General features: G+C 46.9%; 1 protein-coding gene across 4 annotated transcripts in view; it reads left to right on the top strand.

The window, feature by feature from the left end:
- SMAD2 (SMAD family member 2) overlaps window positions 1-20,640 on the top strand; it is a 317,920-nt gene that overhangs the window by 162,688 nt on the left and 134,592 nt on the right. For all 4 annotated transcript variants that reach the window (XM_078674778.1, XM_078674776.1, XM_078674779.1 and 1 more), the window contains one exon: window positions 4,503-4,556. In XM_078674778.1, coding sequence (XP_078530904.1) covers window positions 4,503-4,556 — 54 coding nt within the window. The remainder of the gene's footprint in view (window positions 1-4,502; window positions 4,557-20,640) is intronic.

The following is a 20,640-nucleotide window of genomic DNA, read 5'->3' as shown; positions in this document are numbered from 1 at the left end:
GTTCAGTAGTTTGACAGCCTGTCTTCATATTGTGAGCAATTTGTGTCCCATTAGTTAGTGCACATGAATGTTCAGGTTTATTTTGGCTGGAACGGTAATTTTTCATAGCTTCTACCCAATTGTTTGTGAAGTGTATAGGAAAGATAGAATGTTTATACAGTACCTTCCTTTTAAAGTGCAGTAAACTATAATTGAATTGTCAAGGAAGCTAGCTACCAGTTGTTAGTTTGGTAAGAAGCAGGTAATAGTGACTCATGGGTTACATTGTTTTCATTTTGTTTATAGTCCTAATCATTAGAATAATTCCCTGCAGCGTGTGTGAACCCCAAAACACTTTGAATCCATAATTGCCCATATAACAGTACGTTCAGGGTGCTGATGTCCATATGCTCATGTGAGGTGAAGCACCCTTCAGAAGCCTATCTAAACAAATGTATTTCCGAATTGTAGACTGTAAAATGCTCATGGTTCCATATACATTTTTCACCCTGAGGTCTTTCCATATACTCCACTGAGTAAAAAAACAGTTTTTTTCTGGACATAGGACTCATTTTTCTGTCATAATGCTTACACATTTCAGGACTTACTCATCATGTGGCAGAAAAAAGGCCGCTTCAGAGCCACACAAATTTTGTGTGGTATGTACCATTCAACCATAGAATGTGAATACTGCTTACACATTTCCAATTGGGCTTTAAGAAGGCATCTGGCTCAGACTTAGTTTTAAGACATGATTGCAAATGAAGTGGAGCTATGGAACGTTATGAAGCCAGACTCCACACCCTTCTACACATCAAAAAGATTTCCCAAGAAGAAAATCGGAGGCAAAAGGGAGAACAAATGACAGGAGGAGTCCTCTTCAGTATCATTCTGTATGACTCTTTTTGCTTAAAAAATGTTCCTGTCGAAATCCTCTGCTCCAACGGTTTCACCATCACGGCCAAGGTTAGTCATCGACAAGACTTTGCAACTCAGTACAGACTATTCTTTGATGAGAATTCCATCACCATCAAGATCAATGTGTCCGAGGCTCACATTACTGTTGGTACCTTTATCAATGTCAAAAAAGCGCTGTTTGACATCAAGATCATCCTGCTCAACCTCAGCAACCCAGAGATTTTTTCACCTCTCCTACACCATACATTAATTCTGTTCAATTCAGTCGTTGCATTCACGCAGAGTGAACTGTCTTTTAGTGACCCTAATACATTGATCATCTCTATTCCCACAAAGATGCTGATAATCTCTGAAGAGGACACCCCACTGTAAACTCCGTTTGCCCCTCTTGACTTGCCTCCTCTGCAATCAGTTACTACATTTTCAGCATTATCACCTATCAATGCCGCAACAAACGTGCATTAGCAAAGACAGTATACGTTGCCATTGGGAACTACTGCCTTTGCCAGTGGTTTTTAGCAATGCTGTACAGCATTCCTGATGTTGTGCTGTATGACCAAAGTGTAAACAAAACATTTCCAGTCAGTTTGATCTGTAAATAAACAAAATAAAGTGAAAGCAGTCACTCCAAACTTGCAAAAGAAGTTCAAACCCTCTCAACAGGATCCCTCATTTCTGAAATCTTAGCCTATGCCAGACTTTGCGAGTGTCACCTCGGTCAGAAAGCTCTATGGATCGGCAGCATAGACCACTGTGCTGCCTGTTAGAAGTCAAAAGAATGTATATAACGTGGAGAAACATGTGCAACAGCATTAAATGTACGTGCTACAGCTGTCCTTGGTCATAATTACAGGGAAATCTGTAAAGGATTGAGATTGTTCATAGATGACCTTCTGAAACACAGCAACACATTTTTTAAAGTAGATTGTGTTTTTTGTTCTCCCATCACCTTTGGGCATGTACTGACAAGGTTATGAGACTCCATATGTTCTTCAAGTTCTTTCAGGTCTGCACGGTGAATTTTCAACACCCAGATTTGAGGGGAAAAGCCTTAGTCCATGTTTTTTCTCTCTCAACTGCGCTAGCCGGAGACCAAAGCCCACTGATTGAGTCCTCGAATGCTAGAGCCCATGTGTTCTCCCCAGTGCTTGTATCCTTTTGCATCAACATCTTGAGCACTAGAGAATGCAGATCCTGACAGGCTAATGGGATAGACAGCCTTACAGTACTGCCCGTATGCCACGCAAAGTACCCATGGTGGAACACAACGAAGTTTGACCCTCTCGGATGACCCATCACATGAAGCTTACCTCTCCTGTAAGCAGTGTGGCTCCATGCACCCCCAGTCTCCATGGAAACGCCTTGGCCCTACCACCAAATTTGACCTCTGCATCCGGCTGCCCTTGTGATGCATGTGGTGCAGACCTTTTGCTTACCTGAACCTTGCCTTTTGCTGACCTTAGCCCCTGAAGGCTGGAACTGTAAAATGGGTACTTACCCGTAAAACAGCATTGTTGTTTCCTCCATCAGATAACACTGAACTGTTTGAAAATTGCACTCTGTCGACTTTTAAAAGACAAAAGTATTTTTCCTGAAAAAAATACTTATACGCTTATTTTTCTAAAATTGGTGTGGATCTTCTTTTTTGAGTCATGTGCCCCTTATTGGTCTATGTGTGTGCAATAAATGTCTTTACTCTCCTCTCTGTTTGACCGAAGACTGCTCTCCAACACTATCACTAATAGAGCACTTTGGGTTTGCATTGAGCCCTGTACACTTCTGGGGAATCTTTGGACTCTGTGCACAGTATAACCATCTAGTGGTATACCATATACAGAGCCAGCTTCATACAGATACCACACATCCCTATTTTCAGTGAAGCCATCACCAGTTTCCAGTGCGTCTTAAAAATTGCTTCCCTGGTCACTTGTGCTTGCTTTAATAGGACAGACCAGAACAGGGGCATATCTGCTCCTGCAGGTATGCCCTCACATATAATATTCAGCACCCTGCTTTAGGGCTGTCTGACTTACAAATATCACATGCGTGTTTGGGGGACATGGCACACAGGGAGTTGTGACATGTTGTCCTTTTACTTTTGTCTGCACCAAAGCACGCAGCCTGCAATGACAGTCTTGTATGTGCTTGGTGAGGGGTCCCTTAGGGTGGCCAATTCGTACTGCTGCCCTTGGGGAGCCCTCTTTAGTACCACAGGCCCTAGGTACCAAGGGTACCATAGGGACTTATAGAGGGTACTAAAGGCATTGCCAATTGTGGGAAGTTATACCGTTTTGGGAAAGAGATCTGTCAATGGGGACCTGGATAGCAGGAACCCAGTGTACTTCCATTCCATTTGAAATCTCATCATTTACAAGGCAAAAAGTGGAGGTGACCATGTCAAAGGAGTGCTTTCCTACATAATTCAGTTGTGCCTCACAGGTGCAGGGGAGAAACAAATCGCATACCCAAAAGCACACTCAACAAGGAAAAAGGAGCAAACATTGCTTTCTAGCAAATATACCTTTTCACAACATATGTATTGCAGCAATGTGGTCATCTGTACACACGTTCACAAAACACTACTGCGTAGATATTCAAATGAACAAGGAAGCTCAATTGGAATAAAGTGTTAAACCATCTGTTTACAAATCAAAGATCATCTTCAATCCAACCACCGCAGAAGTAATAGTACCCCTACATGGTCTGTGCACAGCATGTGAACTCAGAAAAGATTCTCGTTGCAAAACAAAATAGTTTCTTACCTGTTGGTGTAGTTTTGCAGCTTTAAGAATGTTCTGGATCTACACAAGTGACCCACCCACCTCCACCAAGAAGACGGAAGAAAAAAAATAGACAAAGAATTAATTTTAAAAAAACAAGAAAAAAAGAACTGAAGATGGCGACCAAGAATAGGAGATTCCGGGGGAGGACGTACGTCACAGATAGCACCAAATGGAGGGTCCGTCGATGCCCAACAACAAAAAATAGAAGGTTTACAAAAGGTGGAGAATTCCGGATCCAACCACTAGATTAGTTTTCAGATGCGTCACTTTAGTATCCAATCAAAAAAATAAAGTGGGAAGTTATGAATCTTTTTCATTGAACCCTTTATAGAATGTTACTTCTGTGTAGTTGAATTTGAGAAGCTGGAATGATTGTCAGGGTGTCTCTGTAGACACTTTTCACACACTGAGGGTGTGTGCGCATTTCAGAAAAGGGCTTTTCTGTAGTTTCAGTAATCTAATCTGTCCGATGAGTGGCTTGTTAGTATGGGTTTATGTTTTAACAAATAATTACTAAAGGGAACTTCAGCTGGAATACAGACATATGATGTTTCTTTATGCAGAGACTAAGTATGCTCTTTTGAAATTCACTCGTCCTCTGCAGTTTGTTTAATGATAAAACTATAATCATGGCTATGGTTAGGTGTTATATAAATGCTCTTTTATGAACATCTGCCTTGTTTTGCTTTACAGCTACTGAAGACCTCTTTGACAAAATAACATTTAATTTGAGGGATATATTAAATTGTGGTGTAGTTTTCCTATAGCTAGGACTATTAGTTAAGTTAATAAGTAACATTGTTTTTTTTTTTTCCTCAACAGGGTCTCCAGCAGAACTGTCTCCGAGTACTCTATCTCCTGTCAATCATAGCCTGGGTGAGACTCAGTTACTCTACAGTTTTATTTGTACTGTTAACATAGTCCTAATTTGAGTAGAGACGTAATGGTATGTTGTAAAATGTCCGAATAAAATCAGTACGTTGAGGTTCTTAACCTCACACAGTTAGTTCCTTGATTAGATCCTCGATTAGATCAGGTTAGTTCTGTGCTTATTTTGTCCTTCCTCTGCATCAGACTGCTTCATTCTGGGATGCTTGTATACAGAAATGTAGCCAAATTAGTCACTTGATGTCCTTGACTAGAGAAAAATGAGGTAATTGCTATATGTAGAAAAACTGTAGTCACTTGTTATGTTATGTGCCTTTTATATAGCGCACGGCTACTCGATATGAGTGTCCCGGCGCTTTCCACCTGCAGCTCAGAGTAAAAGTAACACAACACAGCAAAAATAAGAAAAAAAAACAGAGAAGAAAAGCAATAAAAAGAATAAGCAGTAAAAATAAACTACAAATTAAAAAGCCAGGTCTTCAGGCTTTTCCTGAACTGGAGCAGACTGGCAGTGCTACGAAGCAAAAGAGGGAGCGAATTCCACAGCTGGGGAGCTCTGCAGCTAAAAGAACGCCCTCCCACACGGGCCTTCCTCACCCGCGGTACCACCGCTTTATAGAGGGATTCCGAACGCAGGGAGCGGACCGGTCGATAGAAGGCCAGTCTCCGCCGCAGATATCCAGCCCCTGATCCAAACAGGGCTTTATGCATCAAAGTCAGGCATTTAAACTGGACCCGCTTCCGGATGGGCAGCCAGTGTAGTGCCTGTAGCAGCCCGGAAGCTCGAGCTCGTCTGCGCAGGCCAAAAATAGCCCGGGCGGCAGAGTTCTGCACCACCTGTAGGCGCTGAACTAGGTAGTCAGGGAGGCCGAGAAAGAGGGCATTAGCATAGTCTAGCCTTGAGCCGACAAGAGCCTGCACAGTAATCCTCCTGTGCTCCTCAGACAACAGAGGCAGGAATTTACGGAGCATTTTCAAGATTCCGTAGCAGGTGCCAGCCAGACCAAGGATGTGAGTTCGCAGCAACAGCTGGTTGTCTAGCTTGACACCCAGATTTTTAGCCACCGAGGAGGACTGTGCCGTAGGGCTCATGTCGGACGGCCACCATTGCTGCCACTCCGGATCGGCGACGCAACCGAAGAATAGAACCTCAGACTTGCCTGAGTTGGCCCTCAGACTGCTCCGCTGGAACCAGTCGAAGACCAATACAAGGCAGTCCCGAATTCTCTCTCCATCAAACTCTTGGTCTTTCCCGCATGTTAAGAGGAGTTGCGTATCGTCGGCATAAGAGACGATCTGGGCCCCATATGCCTCCACCAAGGCCGCCAAAGGGGACATAAAGATGTTAAACAGCGTGGGGCTCAACACAGAACCCTGTGGAACCCCGACTCCCAGTGGCGGCATCTCGGCAGAACTCTGGGAAACCCAGACCGTCTGGCGGCGGCCTTCAAGAAAGGAAGTAAACCACCTGAGCACCGTCCCCCTGAGGCCGATGTCATATAGCCTAGCTAAAAGCGCCTTATGGGGGACGGTGTCGAAGGCCGCCGATAGGTCTAACATGACCAACATGGCCCTGCCGCCGACATCCAAGGTCTCCCTGATGATCTCAGTAACCTCCAGCAAAGCCGTTTCCATGCTGAAATTAGGGCGGAAACCGGATTGGGATATATGGAGCAGATTGTTAGCTTCCAAAAAGCTCGACAAGACACCGTGGACGTGTTTTTCCGTAAGCTTCGCTAGAGCCGGAAGAAGCGAAATTGGCCTATAGTTGGCCAGGGCCTCGATGTCGAGACCCGTTTTTTTTAGGAGGGGGATCACCATCGCTCTTTTCCAAGAGCTAGGGACCCTCCCCTCCCTCAAGGAGGCATTGAGGATGGGGTTGACCAGTGGATTCACCACTGCCGCCATCCCGGCCAGAAATTTGGCAGGGCAGGGGTCAAAGTGGCGAGCCAGATTTAAGATTGGCCAACAACGATCTGGACGCCTCGCTGGAAACAGCAGGGAAATCGGACAGCATCACCGCAGGTGTATGCGGAAGTTCGCAGCCCGCCCTGATGACGCCACTTCCATCCACTTGCAGGTAACATAGCTGTCGCAGAGGAAGAAAAAAAGGCAGCTAAAAAAAGGACCTTGTTAAAGAAGTGGCACAGCATGATTTATATTTTTTGTAAATAATCCCACCACCACCGCCACCCAACTCTTTAAAAAAAAAAAACAACAAAAAAAACCATATCTTTATCATTGTTCCTGAAATAGTATTAGGTTGGTACGGTAGCGGATAACTAAATAGAAGGGGGTCCCCTGAAAAGATGTAGGCAGGTAACCAGGGGGAAGTAAACAGTCAGTAGAAACAAGGGAAGTACCTGCCAAAATTCTTTAGATCAGGTCCTACAGGAGGATCCTTAATATTGAAGCAAAGGCAAAGGAGCACCCATCAATGGAGACAACAATCAAGTCCGCAGATACATTGTTATTTTTATTGTTTTTTTCAAAGACTTAAGAGTTCAATTCATGGAGCGACAAAAGTATATACCAAATTTAAACATAATCAACCTCATTAAAAATTGGAAAGCATTATCAAAGACAAGGGCAGTCCCCCACACACCGTTCAAAACTCACACACATTCCAACAACCATTCCATATTAAATCATACACCAAGCTACAATCAAACGCATAATCAAAGGGGTACATATACGCCATAGGATGGTAGGATGACAAGGTGGAAATAAGTCATCAGAAAGATGGGTAGCAGCAAGGAAGAAAAACTTCGATTGAGAATGGAAAAACAATCCTGCCGTCCAACTCAAAAAACGCCAACGCGCGTTTCGGTGTGACGCCCCAGCCGGGGCTACACCTTCATCGGGGCGGTAGTGTACAACAGGGTTTGGGACAGGCGTTCTGAAAGTACAAAAATACATATATATATATATATATATATATATATATATATATGTCAATCCGTTAAATGATAATTCACAGTTCATAATTCGAGTAGTTAATATAACCAGTGTCTCCTATGGGGACTCCTCGCCCATTATCCTAAAGATAGGGATCATGTTAAGAAGCTAGATATAAGATAGAGACCTGGCATAAGCTGAGCATACCAACACCACACATAAAACAAATTATATCAACAGTCATACCAAAAGTGGCTATATGAGAATGTAAGTGCCCTCAGACTCTATCATTCACTCATAACACACCAAAAAATTAAGCGACAATTCTTGCATTTATGTTCCCAGGGATGAGTACAGAATAGGTGATGTTTAACTGAAACACCCCTGGGTAGCCCAAATTGTGGGGAAAGGTTCATGCATGGCGACAACATTCAATCAGAAGAAAGAGGACCTTATCAAGGCGTTGTCAAGGCTTGATAAGTCTGAGGGCACTTACATTCTCATATAGCCACCTTTGGTATGACTGTTGATATAATTTTTTTTATGTGTGGTGTTGGTATGCTCAGCTTATGCCAGGTCTCTATCTTATATCTAGCTTCTTAACATGATCCCTATCTTTAGGATACTGGGGGAGGAGTCCCCATAGGAGACACTAGCTATATTAATTACTCGAATTATGAACTGTGAATTATCATTTAACGGATTGACTTGTATATATGTATATATATGTATTTTTGTACTTTCAGAACGCCTGTCCCCCACAGCCTGTTGTACACTACCGCCCCGATGAAGGTGTAGCCCCGGCTGGGGCGTCACACCGAAACACGCGCTGGCGTTTTTTGAGTTGGACAGCAGGATTGTTTTTCCATTCTCAATCGAAGTTTTTCTTCCTTGCTGCAACCCATCTTTCTGATGACTTATTTCCATCTTGCCATCCTATCATCCTGTGGCGTACATGTACCCCTTTGATTATGCGTTTGATTGTATCTTGGTGTATGATTTATTATGGAATGGTTTTTGGAATGTGTGTGAGTTTTGAACGGTGTGTGTGGGACTGCCCTTGTCTTTGATAATGCTTTCCAATTTTTAAAGAGGTTGATTATGTTTAAATTTGGTATATACTTTTGTCGCTCCATGAATTGAACTCTTAAGTCTTTGAAAAAACACAATAAAAATAACTGAATGTATCTGCGGACTTGATTGTTGTCTCCATTAAGGGGTGCTCCTTTGCCTTTGCTTGAATATTAAAGATCCTCCCGTAGGACCTGATCTAAAGGATTTTGGCAGGTACTTCCCTTGTTTCTATTGACTGGTACGGTAGTGAATGTCAATTAATGATTATACACCATGAATTGTCTTGGCTTTTACAAAATGTTTGCAACTTGCTACTTTAAAAAGATGCTCTGCAAACTCATGCTATCTGGTGTTGGGTTGCACAGCAAAGTTTCCTTTGAAACTGAAAGCTCCATTTCGAAGTCACCTGTGATTACCACTGCTGTTTACCCTCCCTTACTTCAGTCAGGCTGACAATGCAGTCATTTAATTCCTTTTTACCTGGTGGTAGTGCTAAAGTCACACCCTCAGGGACATGGCATGTGAGATTCTTTCTGAACTACCTATGTGTTGCCATCGCTCAAGAGGTCTAAAATGAACAAGGCGCAGCTTTCAGATTCTATTTTCTGTCTTAGACATCACTGACCCGATTGCTTGTACAATGGGCATCATTGTATTTATCAGGCCTAGATGTGATTAACCAAATTTTCGGAGTACTTTTATACATCATTAATTGATATGCCCTTTGATGGACTCTGATTTTTTGGGCAAAAAGCTAATGTGAGTGTGGAGCATTTCAAAGCTAGCTGACATAAGACTCGCTCTTTAGGATTACTGTCCCTGGCCCACCAATTCCACCAACCATATATGAAGTATACGAAGCTCAGAGGCTCCTCTAGGGGCCTTGCTTTCCAGCAGCAGCGCCCGTCGCAGTCCATCCAGCAACCAGCATATACTTTTTGTGGCCCTTGAGGGAGACGCAGTACCATATATCAAGGACCGCAGCAGCTACACTATTCCTCTTCATCTCCAGTCAACACTTCAAATATCCTTTAGTTTGCCCTCATACAGACATCAAGGGCCGCGAAGGGTCGAGTGCGACATTGCCTCCCCTACTGGTATTCAATCACTATAGACTAAGACTTCAAGATTCCCTTTCTGCACACCCCTCTTCATGTTGCCCCCCCCTCCCCCTTTTGCACCCAGATGATGACAAACCGTGCCAGAATCCTTTGTAAAGAAGTGATGTTGTTCATCAAGGGGGTTATAAAGCTTGTTCCCAAGGTATGGAGCATGAACTTTACTATATCCTGACCCCCAGGAAGGATTAAGCATCGAGACAGATTCTAGACCTTCAGATTACTCAGTTATTTTTTTCAAGTAAAGGAAGTTCAAAATGAAGACTCATGCATGTTATTCTAGCCTCGTACCATAAGGTTTTAATGGTATCCGGACCTGGAGCACTCTATCGTTCATGTATCGGTCCTGCTATTGAAAGTAGCTAAACTTTGTGGTGGAGTCAGACCACTTCAATTCATTGTTGTGCTTTTTGATCTTTCTTTTGGCCCCTCCATTCTTCACAAAGATAATGTTGCAATAGTCGTTGCCCTTCCTCACAGGTCAGGAATACATGTATTTCCGTACATTGACAACAATTTTTTTTAATGCAATCTTGCCTCAGTTAGTCTTTGACCACCTGCACAAGACTATGCTATTTTTGTCCATTCAGATTTTCCTTCAGGTTTAATCTTCTACCATCCCTGAGGCTGCCCTTTACTGGAACCATCTTGGAAACTAGTTTCTTAATGTTTGAGGCATGTGGGCTGCTGAATTCATATCTATAGCATAGATTGCCGCCTAGTGTTGGGTCCGGATGATTGCACATTGTTGTCCTGGAAGAGTCTTCGAAGTATCACGAGATAGGTGGCTCCTCAATCAATCAATCAAAGCATTTGTATAGCGCACTACTCTCCCGGAGGGTCTCAAGGCGCTGGGGGGAGGGGGTCCGCTACTGCTCGAACAGCCAGGTCTTGAGCTGCTTTCTGAAGGCGAGGTGGTCTTGGGTCAGGCGGAGGTGGGTCGGAAGGGAGTTCCAGGTCTTGGAGGCCAGGTAGGAGAAGGACCTTCCTCCTGTTGTGGCTCTTCGGATGCGGGGGACGGCGGCGAGGGCGTGGCCTGGTCGATCGAAGCTGGCGTTTGGGAGCGTAGAAGTTGAGACGGCTGTTGAGGTATCCTGGGCCTTGGTTGTGTAGGGCTTTGTGTGCGTGGGTGAGGAGCCGGAAGGTGATTCTCTTGTTGACCGGGAGCCAGTGCAGGTCTCTCAGGTGTCCGGAGATGTGGCTTCGGCGGGGGATGTCCAGGATGAGTCGTGCTGAGGTGTTCTGGATCCGCTGGAGTCTCTTCTGGAGTTTGGCGGTGGTTCCGGCGTAGAGGGAGTTGCCGTAGTCCAGACGGCTGGTGACGAGGGCCTGGGTGACCGTCTTCCTGGTCTCGGTGGGGATCCATCGGAAGATCTTACGTAGCATGCGCAGGATGTTGAAGCACGACGAGGAGACGGCGTTGACTTGTCTGGTCATGGAGAGGGAGGAGTCCAGGATGAAGCCCAGGTTGCGTGCGTCGTCTGTTGGTTTGGGTGCGCTGCCCAGGGCGGGGGGGCCACCAGGAGTCGTCCCAGGCGGAGGGTGAGGATCCCAGGATGAGGACTTCCGTCTTGTCCGAGTTCAGTTTCAGGCGGCTGTTCGACATCCATTTGGCTGCGTCTGTCATCCCTTCGTGCAGGTTGGCTCTGGCGGTGGTGGGGTCGTTGGTGAGGGAGAGGATCAGCTGGGTGTCGTCGGCGTAGGAGATGATGTTGAGGTTGTGCTGGCGTGCGATGACTGCGAGGGGGCTCATGTATATGTTGAAGAGTGTTGGGCTGAGCGAGGAGCCTTGAAGAACGCCTCAGATGACTTCGGTGGCCTCCGATCTGAACGGGGGGAGGCGGACTCTCTGTGTCCTTCCGGCGAGGAAGGAGATGATCCACTCCAGTGCCTTCTCCTGGATTCCGACGTTGCTGAGGCGCTGTACTAGGGTCCTCCCCTGGACTACAGTGCGCATGGACATCGACTCCATCCCCAGATTGTTTTTTTTTTCCGCCATTGGGTTCGGATGTATATTCGTTATCTCCAGTTCGGAATCGATATAGACTTTTCTTAAGGCCTGAAGGCCTTTTCCTATACCGTCGGTATTATTTTTGCGCTCGGTGCCCAACTCTGTTCCGGCTCAGTTCCCGAGTCGGACATCCCGAGGAGTCGCGTGACTCTTTGGTGCTCGAGGCCCAGTCGACGCAACTAGGCTTTCAACGACACATCATGGAACCGAGCCCGTTCAAGAAATGTCCTGTGTGTGGATCGAAGTATCCCCCACATCGACGTCCACCCAGTGTGCAACAAGTGCCTGTCGCCAGACCACGATGAAGCCAACTGTATGGCTTGTTCCCGGTTTCGATCGAAGAAGACGATTCGACTTCGGCGCGTGGCGCGCCTGGAGGCCCAGCAGTCGGCCCCGGCACCGGTGGACATCTTCGAGAGAGAAGAAGCAGACGAACAAGAAGTTCATCTGCAGATTTCACCTTCTGCGGAGGAGATAGACTACGACTATGACGCGGATGTCGAAGCGCTCGATGCAGAAGAAGTCGTCGACGAGGTAGGAGACGACAATGAGGCCTATGGGGCCATGGAAGATAGCTCAGGCGAGGAGCTATGCCCCGTTCGAACAATCACTAAGGCTCAGGTCGCGGGATCGCCACACGGCCTTACCCAAGACCTTGCTCCCAAATCCACGGCCTCGCCTACGGGCCCGGCTACGGACACTTCTGCGGAGCCGCCGGTGGTCAAAACGAAACCGAAAGTGATGGAGACGCCAACGAAACAGAAGACATCTGTCCCTCTGGCCGCCTCCTCGTCTTCCGATATGTCGGGGCGGCCGAAGCCGAAGAAGGCTGTCGACCCGGTGAAGTCGACCAAAGGCGTCGAGCCAAAGTCGGTCAAGGGCGTCGATCCAAAATCGAAGAAGGGCGTCGAGCCGAAGACTGGGGCCCCAACCCCGGGAGTCAAGCCCGCCAACCCAAAGTCGTCGGCGCCAAAGGCCGTCGGCGCGGAAGGAGGACACGGCGCACCTAAGAAAGCTGCTCCTGTACCTCGGCCGGAGAAGACTAAGACATCAACGCTCGAGTCTTCACACGCTGGTGGACCGAGGACGTCTGTCGGGTCGACGAAACCGTCCGCTTCCTTTACGAAGCAGGTGTCGGACTCACTGCAACGCATCAGGAACAAGGCTTCCGCGGTCGATCCGAAGGATGCTTCCACCCCGAAGCAGGCTGCCAAAAGGCCAAAGTCTTCGACACCATTCCTGTTTACGTTGCCGCCGAAGGTGGCACCGAAGGCCTTCGCACCAAGGTCGGTCACCAACGCGCCCGTGCAAGGGTCTGCAGGGTCGAAGCCTTCTCCGCAGCTTGAGAGCTTGAAGCATCGACAACCCTTGATGGAGGAGCAGTCGGAACACTTTATCGACGCCAACACCGGTAAACTTACCCTCTACAAAAGAAAGATCACGGCGACGCAGCCTTTGGAGTCCTACACGATTCCTTTGAAGCGCAAGAAGCCTTCTACGGATTCCCCGGTTCTGGTTGAGCCACTTGCTCCACAGACTCGAAGAGTTGCTACACCCTCACCCACTTATTCTGATGTGGAGGCTGGGGAAGGTGATGACGAAGAGTATAACTTTCCTGCCAACACTGATCCCGAGGATCACCAGGACTCTTGGGCAGATGCAGGGGACCCAGGGGATCCGCAAACTGCCCCGGACACTCAGGTGTACAATGTCAAAACCTCTCCTACTGAGGATTCTGCGGCATTTAATGCCCTCATTGAGAGGGCGGCTAAAAAACACGACGTCCAGCTGCACGCTGACCCTGTTGACGTGGACTTACTTTTTGATACCTTTTCCACAGCAGAAAAGACTATCAAAACTCTCCCAATGTTGAAAGGGGTTCTCAAACATGCTGCAGACATCTTTAAAGAACCCACACGTGCCATGGTGGTCAACCCTAGAATTGATAAAAAATATAAGCCGGCACCTGGCGACCCTACCTACATCAAGGGCCAGTTGCCATTGGACTCTCTGGTCGTTTCTAATGCCCGGAAGAGGGCGAATTCCCAAACCACTGGTGATGCTCCTCCCCCAGACAAGGAATCTAAAGTGCTGGAGGCATCAGGGAAGAGGGTGGCGGCTCAAGCAGCCAATATCTGGCGAATCTCAAACACTCAGGCACTCTTGGCCAGATATGACAGGGCGCACTATGACACACTAGAGACCCTGTTACAACATCTACCCGATCAGTATAAAGAGGCGGCGGAAATGCTCATTCAGGAAGGGAAGCTCATCTCCAACGCTTCTATTAAATGTGCACTGGACGTGGCGGACACCGCGGCCAGGGCCATTAACACCAGTGTGATGTTGAGACGTCAGGCATGGCTCAGAATCTCCGGTTTCAAGCCAGAGATACAAACCACCATCCTCAATCAGCCAGTCAACCCTGATAGGTTGTTTGGTCCTGAGGTGGATACCACACTGGAAAAAATAAAGAAGGATACCGAGACTGCAAAGTCCATGGGAGCTCTCCAGTCCCAACAGTTTCGGGGCAGTACTTTTCGTCGCTCAGGCAATAGAGGTGTTTCCAGAGGCCAGATGTCCCAGCAAACGCAATACACTAAAGGTGGGGCGTAGTCCTCTTACACCAAGCAGAGTAGAGGCGGCTATCGGGGCAACAGTGCCAAGGGCAGAGGCCGTGGAAATAACAACTCCCGTTCCTCTGCCACCACCAAACAGTGACGCCCTCCGACCACACAACACCTGTCGGGGGAGACTCCAGCAGTTCCTACCAGTCTGGAAATCCATCACCACAGACAGGTGGGTCGGGAAACTTATCCAGTTCGGTTATTGTCTGGAGTTAACATCCACTCCACCCAACATGCCACAAAAACACCGTCCTATGTCCACAGAGCATTTGCACTTATTGCAGCAGGAAGTACTTGTCATGCTGCAAAAAGGGGCAATCAAGCTCGTGCCGGTGGAAGAAGGCACAGGAGTGTACTCCCTGTACTTCTTAATCCCGAAGAAGGACGGGTCCCTCAGACCCATTCTGGACCTCAGACCCCTAAACCAGTATATTCTCTCAGAACACTTTCACATGCTGACGCTGCAGCAAGTTCTTCCGTTGCTCAACCAGGGAGACTTCCTCGCAACCTTGGATCTCAAGGATGCATACTTTCACTTTCCACTACATCCATCACACAGAAAATACCTCAGATTCACCATTCAGGGTCGGCATTATCAGTTCAAGGTCCTACCTTTCGGAGTGACCACGGCGCCCAGGGTGTTCATAAAATGCCTGGCGACAGTGGCTGCGCACCTCAGGAGGCAGAACGTTCACGTTTACCCTTATCTGGACGACTGGCTTGTCCAAGCAAAGTCGGCCCAGCTGTGCGCCGCCAACATGTCCCACACCATTCACCTTCTTCACAGTCTGGGATTCTCACTAAATTATCCCAAATCGCACCTTCTGCCAGCCCATGTGCGGCAGTATCTGGGCGCGACGATAGATACTCTGGCGGCCACGGCTCAGCCGAATTCTGTGAGGATCAACAGCATTCAGTCGCTCATCCAGAAGTTCAGACCGCGACACTTGCTTCCAGCAAGAGTGTTCATGCAGTTGATAGGCATGATGGCCTCCTGCATCTTCATAGTCCCGCACACGAGGCTACATATGCGTCCGCTTCAAGAGTGCTTGGCACGTCAGTGGAATCAGGCTCACGGACAGTTGAAGGACCTAGTGTTGGTGACCGGTCGGGCATACAACTCTCTGCATTGGTGGAATCCACACAACCTTTGCAAAGGCCGACCGTTCCAGGAGCCTGTGCCACAACTTACCCTGACAACGGACGCATCTCTCCAGGGTTGGGGAGCTCATGTACTCCACTACACAGTGCAGGGACTATGGACTACGCAGCACAAGAAGATACACATCAACCACCTAGAGCTGATGGCAATCTTCATGGCAATGAAGGCATTCAAAGTACATCTGTGCAACAAAGTCGTGTTGATCCGGACGGACAACATGACAGCCATGTACTACATTCAGAAGCAGGGAGGTACACACTCTCCACAGTTGTCTCATCTGGCTCAGAGCATGTGGAAGTGGGCCATTCAGAGAAACATCTTCCTCATGGCGGAACACCTCCCGGGCAAGGACAATCAGATGGCGGATCTGCTCAGCAGGTACAGCCACCAAATGCACGAGTGGAAGATACATTCATCAGTACTCCACCCGTACTTCCTGCAGTGGGGTCATCCAGAGATAGACCTGTTTGCCACAAGGGAAAACGCAAAATGCCAACACTTTGCCGCCAGGTTCCCTCACCCACAGTCGCAGGGCAATGCGATATGGATGAACTGGTCAGGCAGATTTGCGTACACTTTTCCCCCAGCACCTCTCATACCGCTGGTGGCACGAAAGCTAAAGCAACACTCGATGACACTCATCCTGGTTGCTCCAACGTGGGCACGCCAACCATGGTACACCACGTTTCTAGAACTCTCCGTGGTACCGCATCAAAGGCTGCACCTCACGCCCAGACTTTTGACGCAGAGCCATGGCGACATTCAGCACCCAGACCCGCAACAGCTCAACATGGCGATCTGGCTCCTGAAGTCTTAGAATTTGGCTACCTTAACTTGCCTCCCGACTGCATGGATATCATACGGGAGGCAAGGAAGCCCACCACCAGAGCTTGCTATGCAGCAAAATGGAAGCAGTTTGTCATTTACTGTACAGAACACAACATCAACCCGCTAGATGCATCCACTCACAACATCATCTGTTATTTGTTACATCTTTACAAATGCAAGCTGGCATATGCTTCCATTCGGATACACTTATCCGCCGTAGCAGCTTATCTTCAAAACAGGCAGCATCTCTCCGTTTTCAGAGTGCCTGCCATTAATGCCTTCCTAGAAGGACTGAAACGGGTCATCCCTCCCAGGACCCCGCCAGCTCCTGTATGGAACCATAATGTGGTCCTCACCAGGCTGATGGGCCCACCTTTTGAGCCTCTGCATTCATGCGAGGTTCAGTTTTTAACATGGAAAGTGGCTTTTCTAATAGCCATTACGTCTCTGCGACGTGTTAGTGAGCTCCAGGCGCTCACTGTCCAAGAGCCATTCATACAAATTCACTCGAACAGGGTGGTGCTGCGCACTAACCCTAAATTTCTTCCTAAGGTGGTTTCACAGTTCCATGTCAATCAGACCATTGAACTGCCCGCGTTCTTTCAAAACCCAGAGACAGTAGCCGAAAGAATGCTCCACACTCTTGACGTCAAACGAGCTTTGATGTACTACATCGATAGGACCAAGGATTTTAGGAAGACACAACAACTCTTTGTTGCCTTTTCGGCCCAGCACAAAGGCAACCCCATTTCCAAAGCAGGTATAGCCAGGTGGATCGTCAAGTGTATTCAAATTTGCTATCACAAGGCTAAGCGCACTTTAACGGTCCCCCCCAGAGCCAACTCCACCCGCAAGTTGGGGGCCTCCATGGCTTTCCTTGGTAATATCCCTTTGGAAGACATTTGTAGAGCAGCCACATGGTCTACACCACACACATTTACTAAACACTACTGTGTAGATGTGCACTCCAAGCAGCTGTAGGGCAGGCTGTTCTTAAGACACTTTTTCAAACGTCTGCAGCTGGCACAGGCGGCCGCCGTTAATGGAGGGACTGCTATATATTCTATGCTATAGATATGAATTCTTTTTGAAAAAATGAGGAGGGTGGCCCAATGGACAGGAGTGGGGTAGGGCCAGAAATACTTATACAAAAAGAGAAACCCACGCTACCAGTTTTTTCAAATAGTCTTATTCTAAATGAAAAGATAAACAAAACCTGATATGTTTATCACGGCAATTAATTGCGCCTTTTATTCATTTGTTTTTTAGAAAAAGAATACTGTTTTTGACAAGAGAAGACTATGTTCTTCACATAGCCAAATAATCTTGTTGTCCTATTTATACAAAAATATTCATCAAACATACATAAAGTGAAAACAATCAATTTTTACAAAACATCACAAAAGTGAGTAAAAAAACAGATGTCAAACTATTTCACACAACATCAAAACATCATTAAATGTTCAAAAATATATGCATTTCATTACTACGTATTGAAATATCATAAATGAATCTGAATGCTCAGTGTAGGAATCAATGTCAAAATTATTTGTGTTTGAAATAGTTTGACATCTGTTTTTTTACTCACTTTTGTGATGTTTTGTAAAAATTGATTGTTTTCACTTTTTATGTATGTTTGATGAATATTTTTGTAGAAATAGGACAACAAGATTATTAGGCTATGTGAAGAACATTGTCTTCTCTTGTCAAAAACAGTATTCTTTTTCTAAAAAACAAATGAATAAAAGGCGCAATTAATTGCTGTGATAAACATATCAGGTTTTGTTTATCTTTTCATTTAGAATAAGACTATTTGAAAAAACTGGTAGTGTGGGTTTCTCTTTTTGTATAAATAGATATGAATTCAGCAGCCCACATGCCTCGAACTGAATATGCTACTTACCAGTATGCATCTGTTCTTGGCATGTAGGGCTGCTGACATTCATATCGCCCACCCTCCTCCCCGGCGCCTGTAGCGGCTGCAGAATTCAAACTTACTCTTAGCATGGTCATCGCTCACACTGTTACACTCCATCTTCGCCACAATGGCTAAAAACAATCTGGGGATGGTGTCGATGCCCATGCGCACTGTAGTCCAGGGGAGGAGCCACCTATCTCGTGATACTTCGAAGACTCTTCCAGGACAACAATGAGCAATCATCCGGACCCAACACTAGGCGGCGATCTATGCTATAGATATGAATGTCAGCAGCCCTACATGCCAAGAACAGATGCATACTGGTAAGTAGCATATTCATTCTTTCCACCTCCTCCATGGGTGCAGGACACTCAGGCTATTATCCTGGTGTTTCTGGTAAGAGCCACTATTCCAGCCTTGATTTTTCTGAGGCTATGGGCCTGTTAACAAGTTGCATCTTGTTGCTGCTCAGGGTCAGTGATCTAAGCAGACACTTCAGTGATCTAAGCAAACCCTTCATTGAACCTGTTCCTGAAATGGGCCAACACTGTGGAAACCTTTGACAGAATCTATGTCACCGACTTGGTGGTTCAGGACCACTGATCCCATTTGAGGTACAGTAGAATATCTTCCACACCCTCCTGTGGAAGTTATGGTGGTAATTAGAGGCGTTGTGTGCCAATTGGGAAGGTTACCAGAAAGATGTGGAGATCGGAGCCTCTGGTCGAGCATGAGATACATCTGCAGGAACTGTGATCTATCAGTCTGGTTGTCAGTGCTTTTGTGCCTTCCATCAGGAGCAAGTCGATCGAAATGCAGACAAAACGACTGCCATGTGGTACTGCAACAAGCAGGGTGGTTTGGGGCTGTTATCACAGGTGCTAAGTAGGCATTTAGGGTCCTGATGGCTGGCACTGCATGAAGTCTCTTTGAATGTCAATCATTTTTGAGCATCCCTCCACACCAGCACAGACTTGGCAGGTATCATCTTGCTGATGACTTGTGCTGGTATCTCCCTGGTGTACTGTAGGGTACCTTCTCACAGTGGGGTGAGCACTTGGTAGATGTTTTCATCACCTCCAAAACACTGCTTAGAGCCCTGGAGTTCTTTTTTTCTTGAGGTGGGACTTGGGCTCCTGTACACCTTTTTTTATCTCTCCCTCTAGATACCACAGATGCTGAAAAAACAAGCATTTACAATGCAATGGTCTCGGCATTGTTAAAGTTATAGATATTGGCATTGCTCATGACATTATTTTTATTTATGTTTTTGTTTTTAAAACATATAAATAAATGGCATTGTCATTTACAATGCCAATAGCTTAGTCTCTCGCAAATGCGAGACCTATTGCATTTGCACCCTCACACAGAGCCACACACACAAAGCCACCCACACACACATACAGAGCCACCCACACAGTCATTCACACAGAGCCACCCACACAGTCATTCACACAGAGCCACCCACACAGTCACCCACACAGTCATTCACACAGAGCCACCCACAGTCATTCACACAGAGCCACCTACACACACACAGAGCCACTGTGAGAAGTTGGCCTGATGTGCAGTGTTCACTATTCTAGTGATCACTATATATCAGTCCAAACAACCCTTATTGATGATTGGTTGTAAGTCAACCTTATAGACCAGCTATCCTAGTAGCATGGATACGAGCAGTCTAAGGCTAAGACTCTAGAGGGCGTGTTAAGCCAGCTGTTTTACCATCACATTACCCCTTGAACACCCAGTGAAAGGACACCACACAAGTGTTATGAAAATAAACAATGTATTTATTAGAATCACAACAACCCTGTACTCTAAAAGTGGAATGCGAAATTACTAGCAGGTAAGTACAGTACTAATAGGCTTTGGAATCGCTAGGACTTGACTAGGGAATCGTTAGATTACTTCTAGGAGACCTAGGGGACTCGGGTGCAGAGTGTGCACTCTCACGCGGGATGCGGGACAAAGTCTATGGAAGCTAGTAAAGGCAGAGTTAGTGTTCACGGGCGAACCCGACCTGGTAGGGAGAAAACGACCGTGGATCCTGACCCTAGGATAGTGAGGCTATGCTGGGACACCGAAGTGCCGAAGTTACCTAGCCCAGGGGCTGCAGCTGCATAGGTCTGAAAAGACGTCGGGAATCTCGTTGCTGGACCAGGAGCCTGGAAGAAGGAAGTTGCTGGCAGGCGACCAGTGAAGAAAAGTTCGATGGATCCAAGCCTGGATCAAGGAAGAAGAAAACCTGAAAGCAGAGGGGACCAAGTTCTTGAATCACTAGCCAGTGATTAAGTGGGCACCAGGATGGCACCGGGCGAAGTCACCGCAGTCAGGTGAGTGGGCGCTGCTGGGCTCTGCAGTCTCTCGGACCAGGAGGCGTTGTCGGCGACCAGGATGGAGGTGCGAGCTGTCCCACGAAGGTTCTTGCTGTCG

Source organism: Lissotriton helveticus, chromosome 2_1 (assembly GCF_964261635.1).
Source record: "Lissotriton helveticus chromosome 2_1, aLisHel1.1, whole genome shotgun sequence".
Taxonomy (NCBI): Eukaryota; Metazoa; Chordata; class Amphibia; order Caudata; family Salamandridae; genus Lissotriton; species Lissotriton helveticus.
This window is presented reverse-complemented; position numbering and strand designations above follow the sequence as displayed.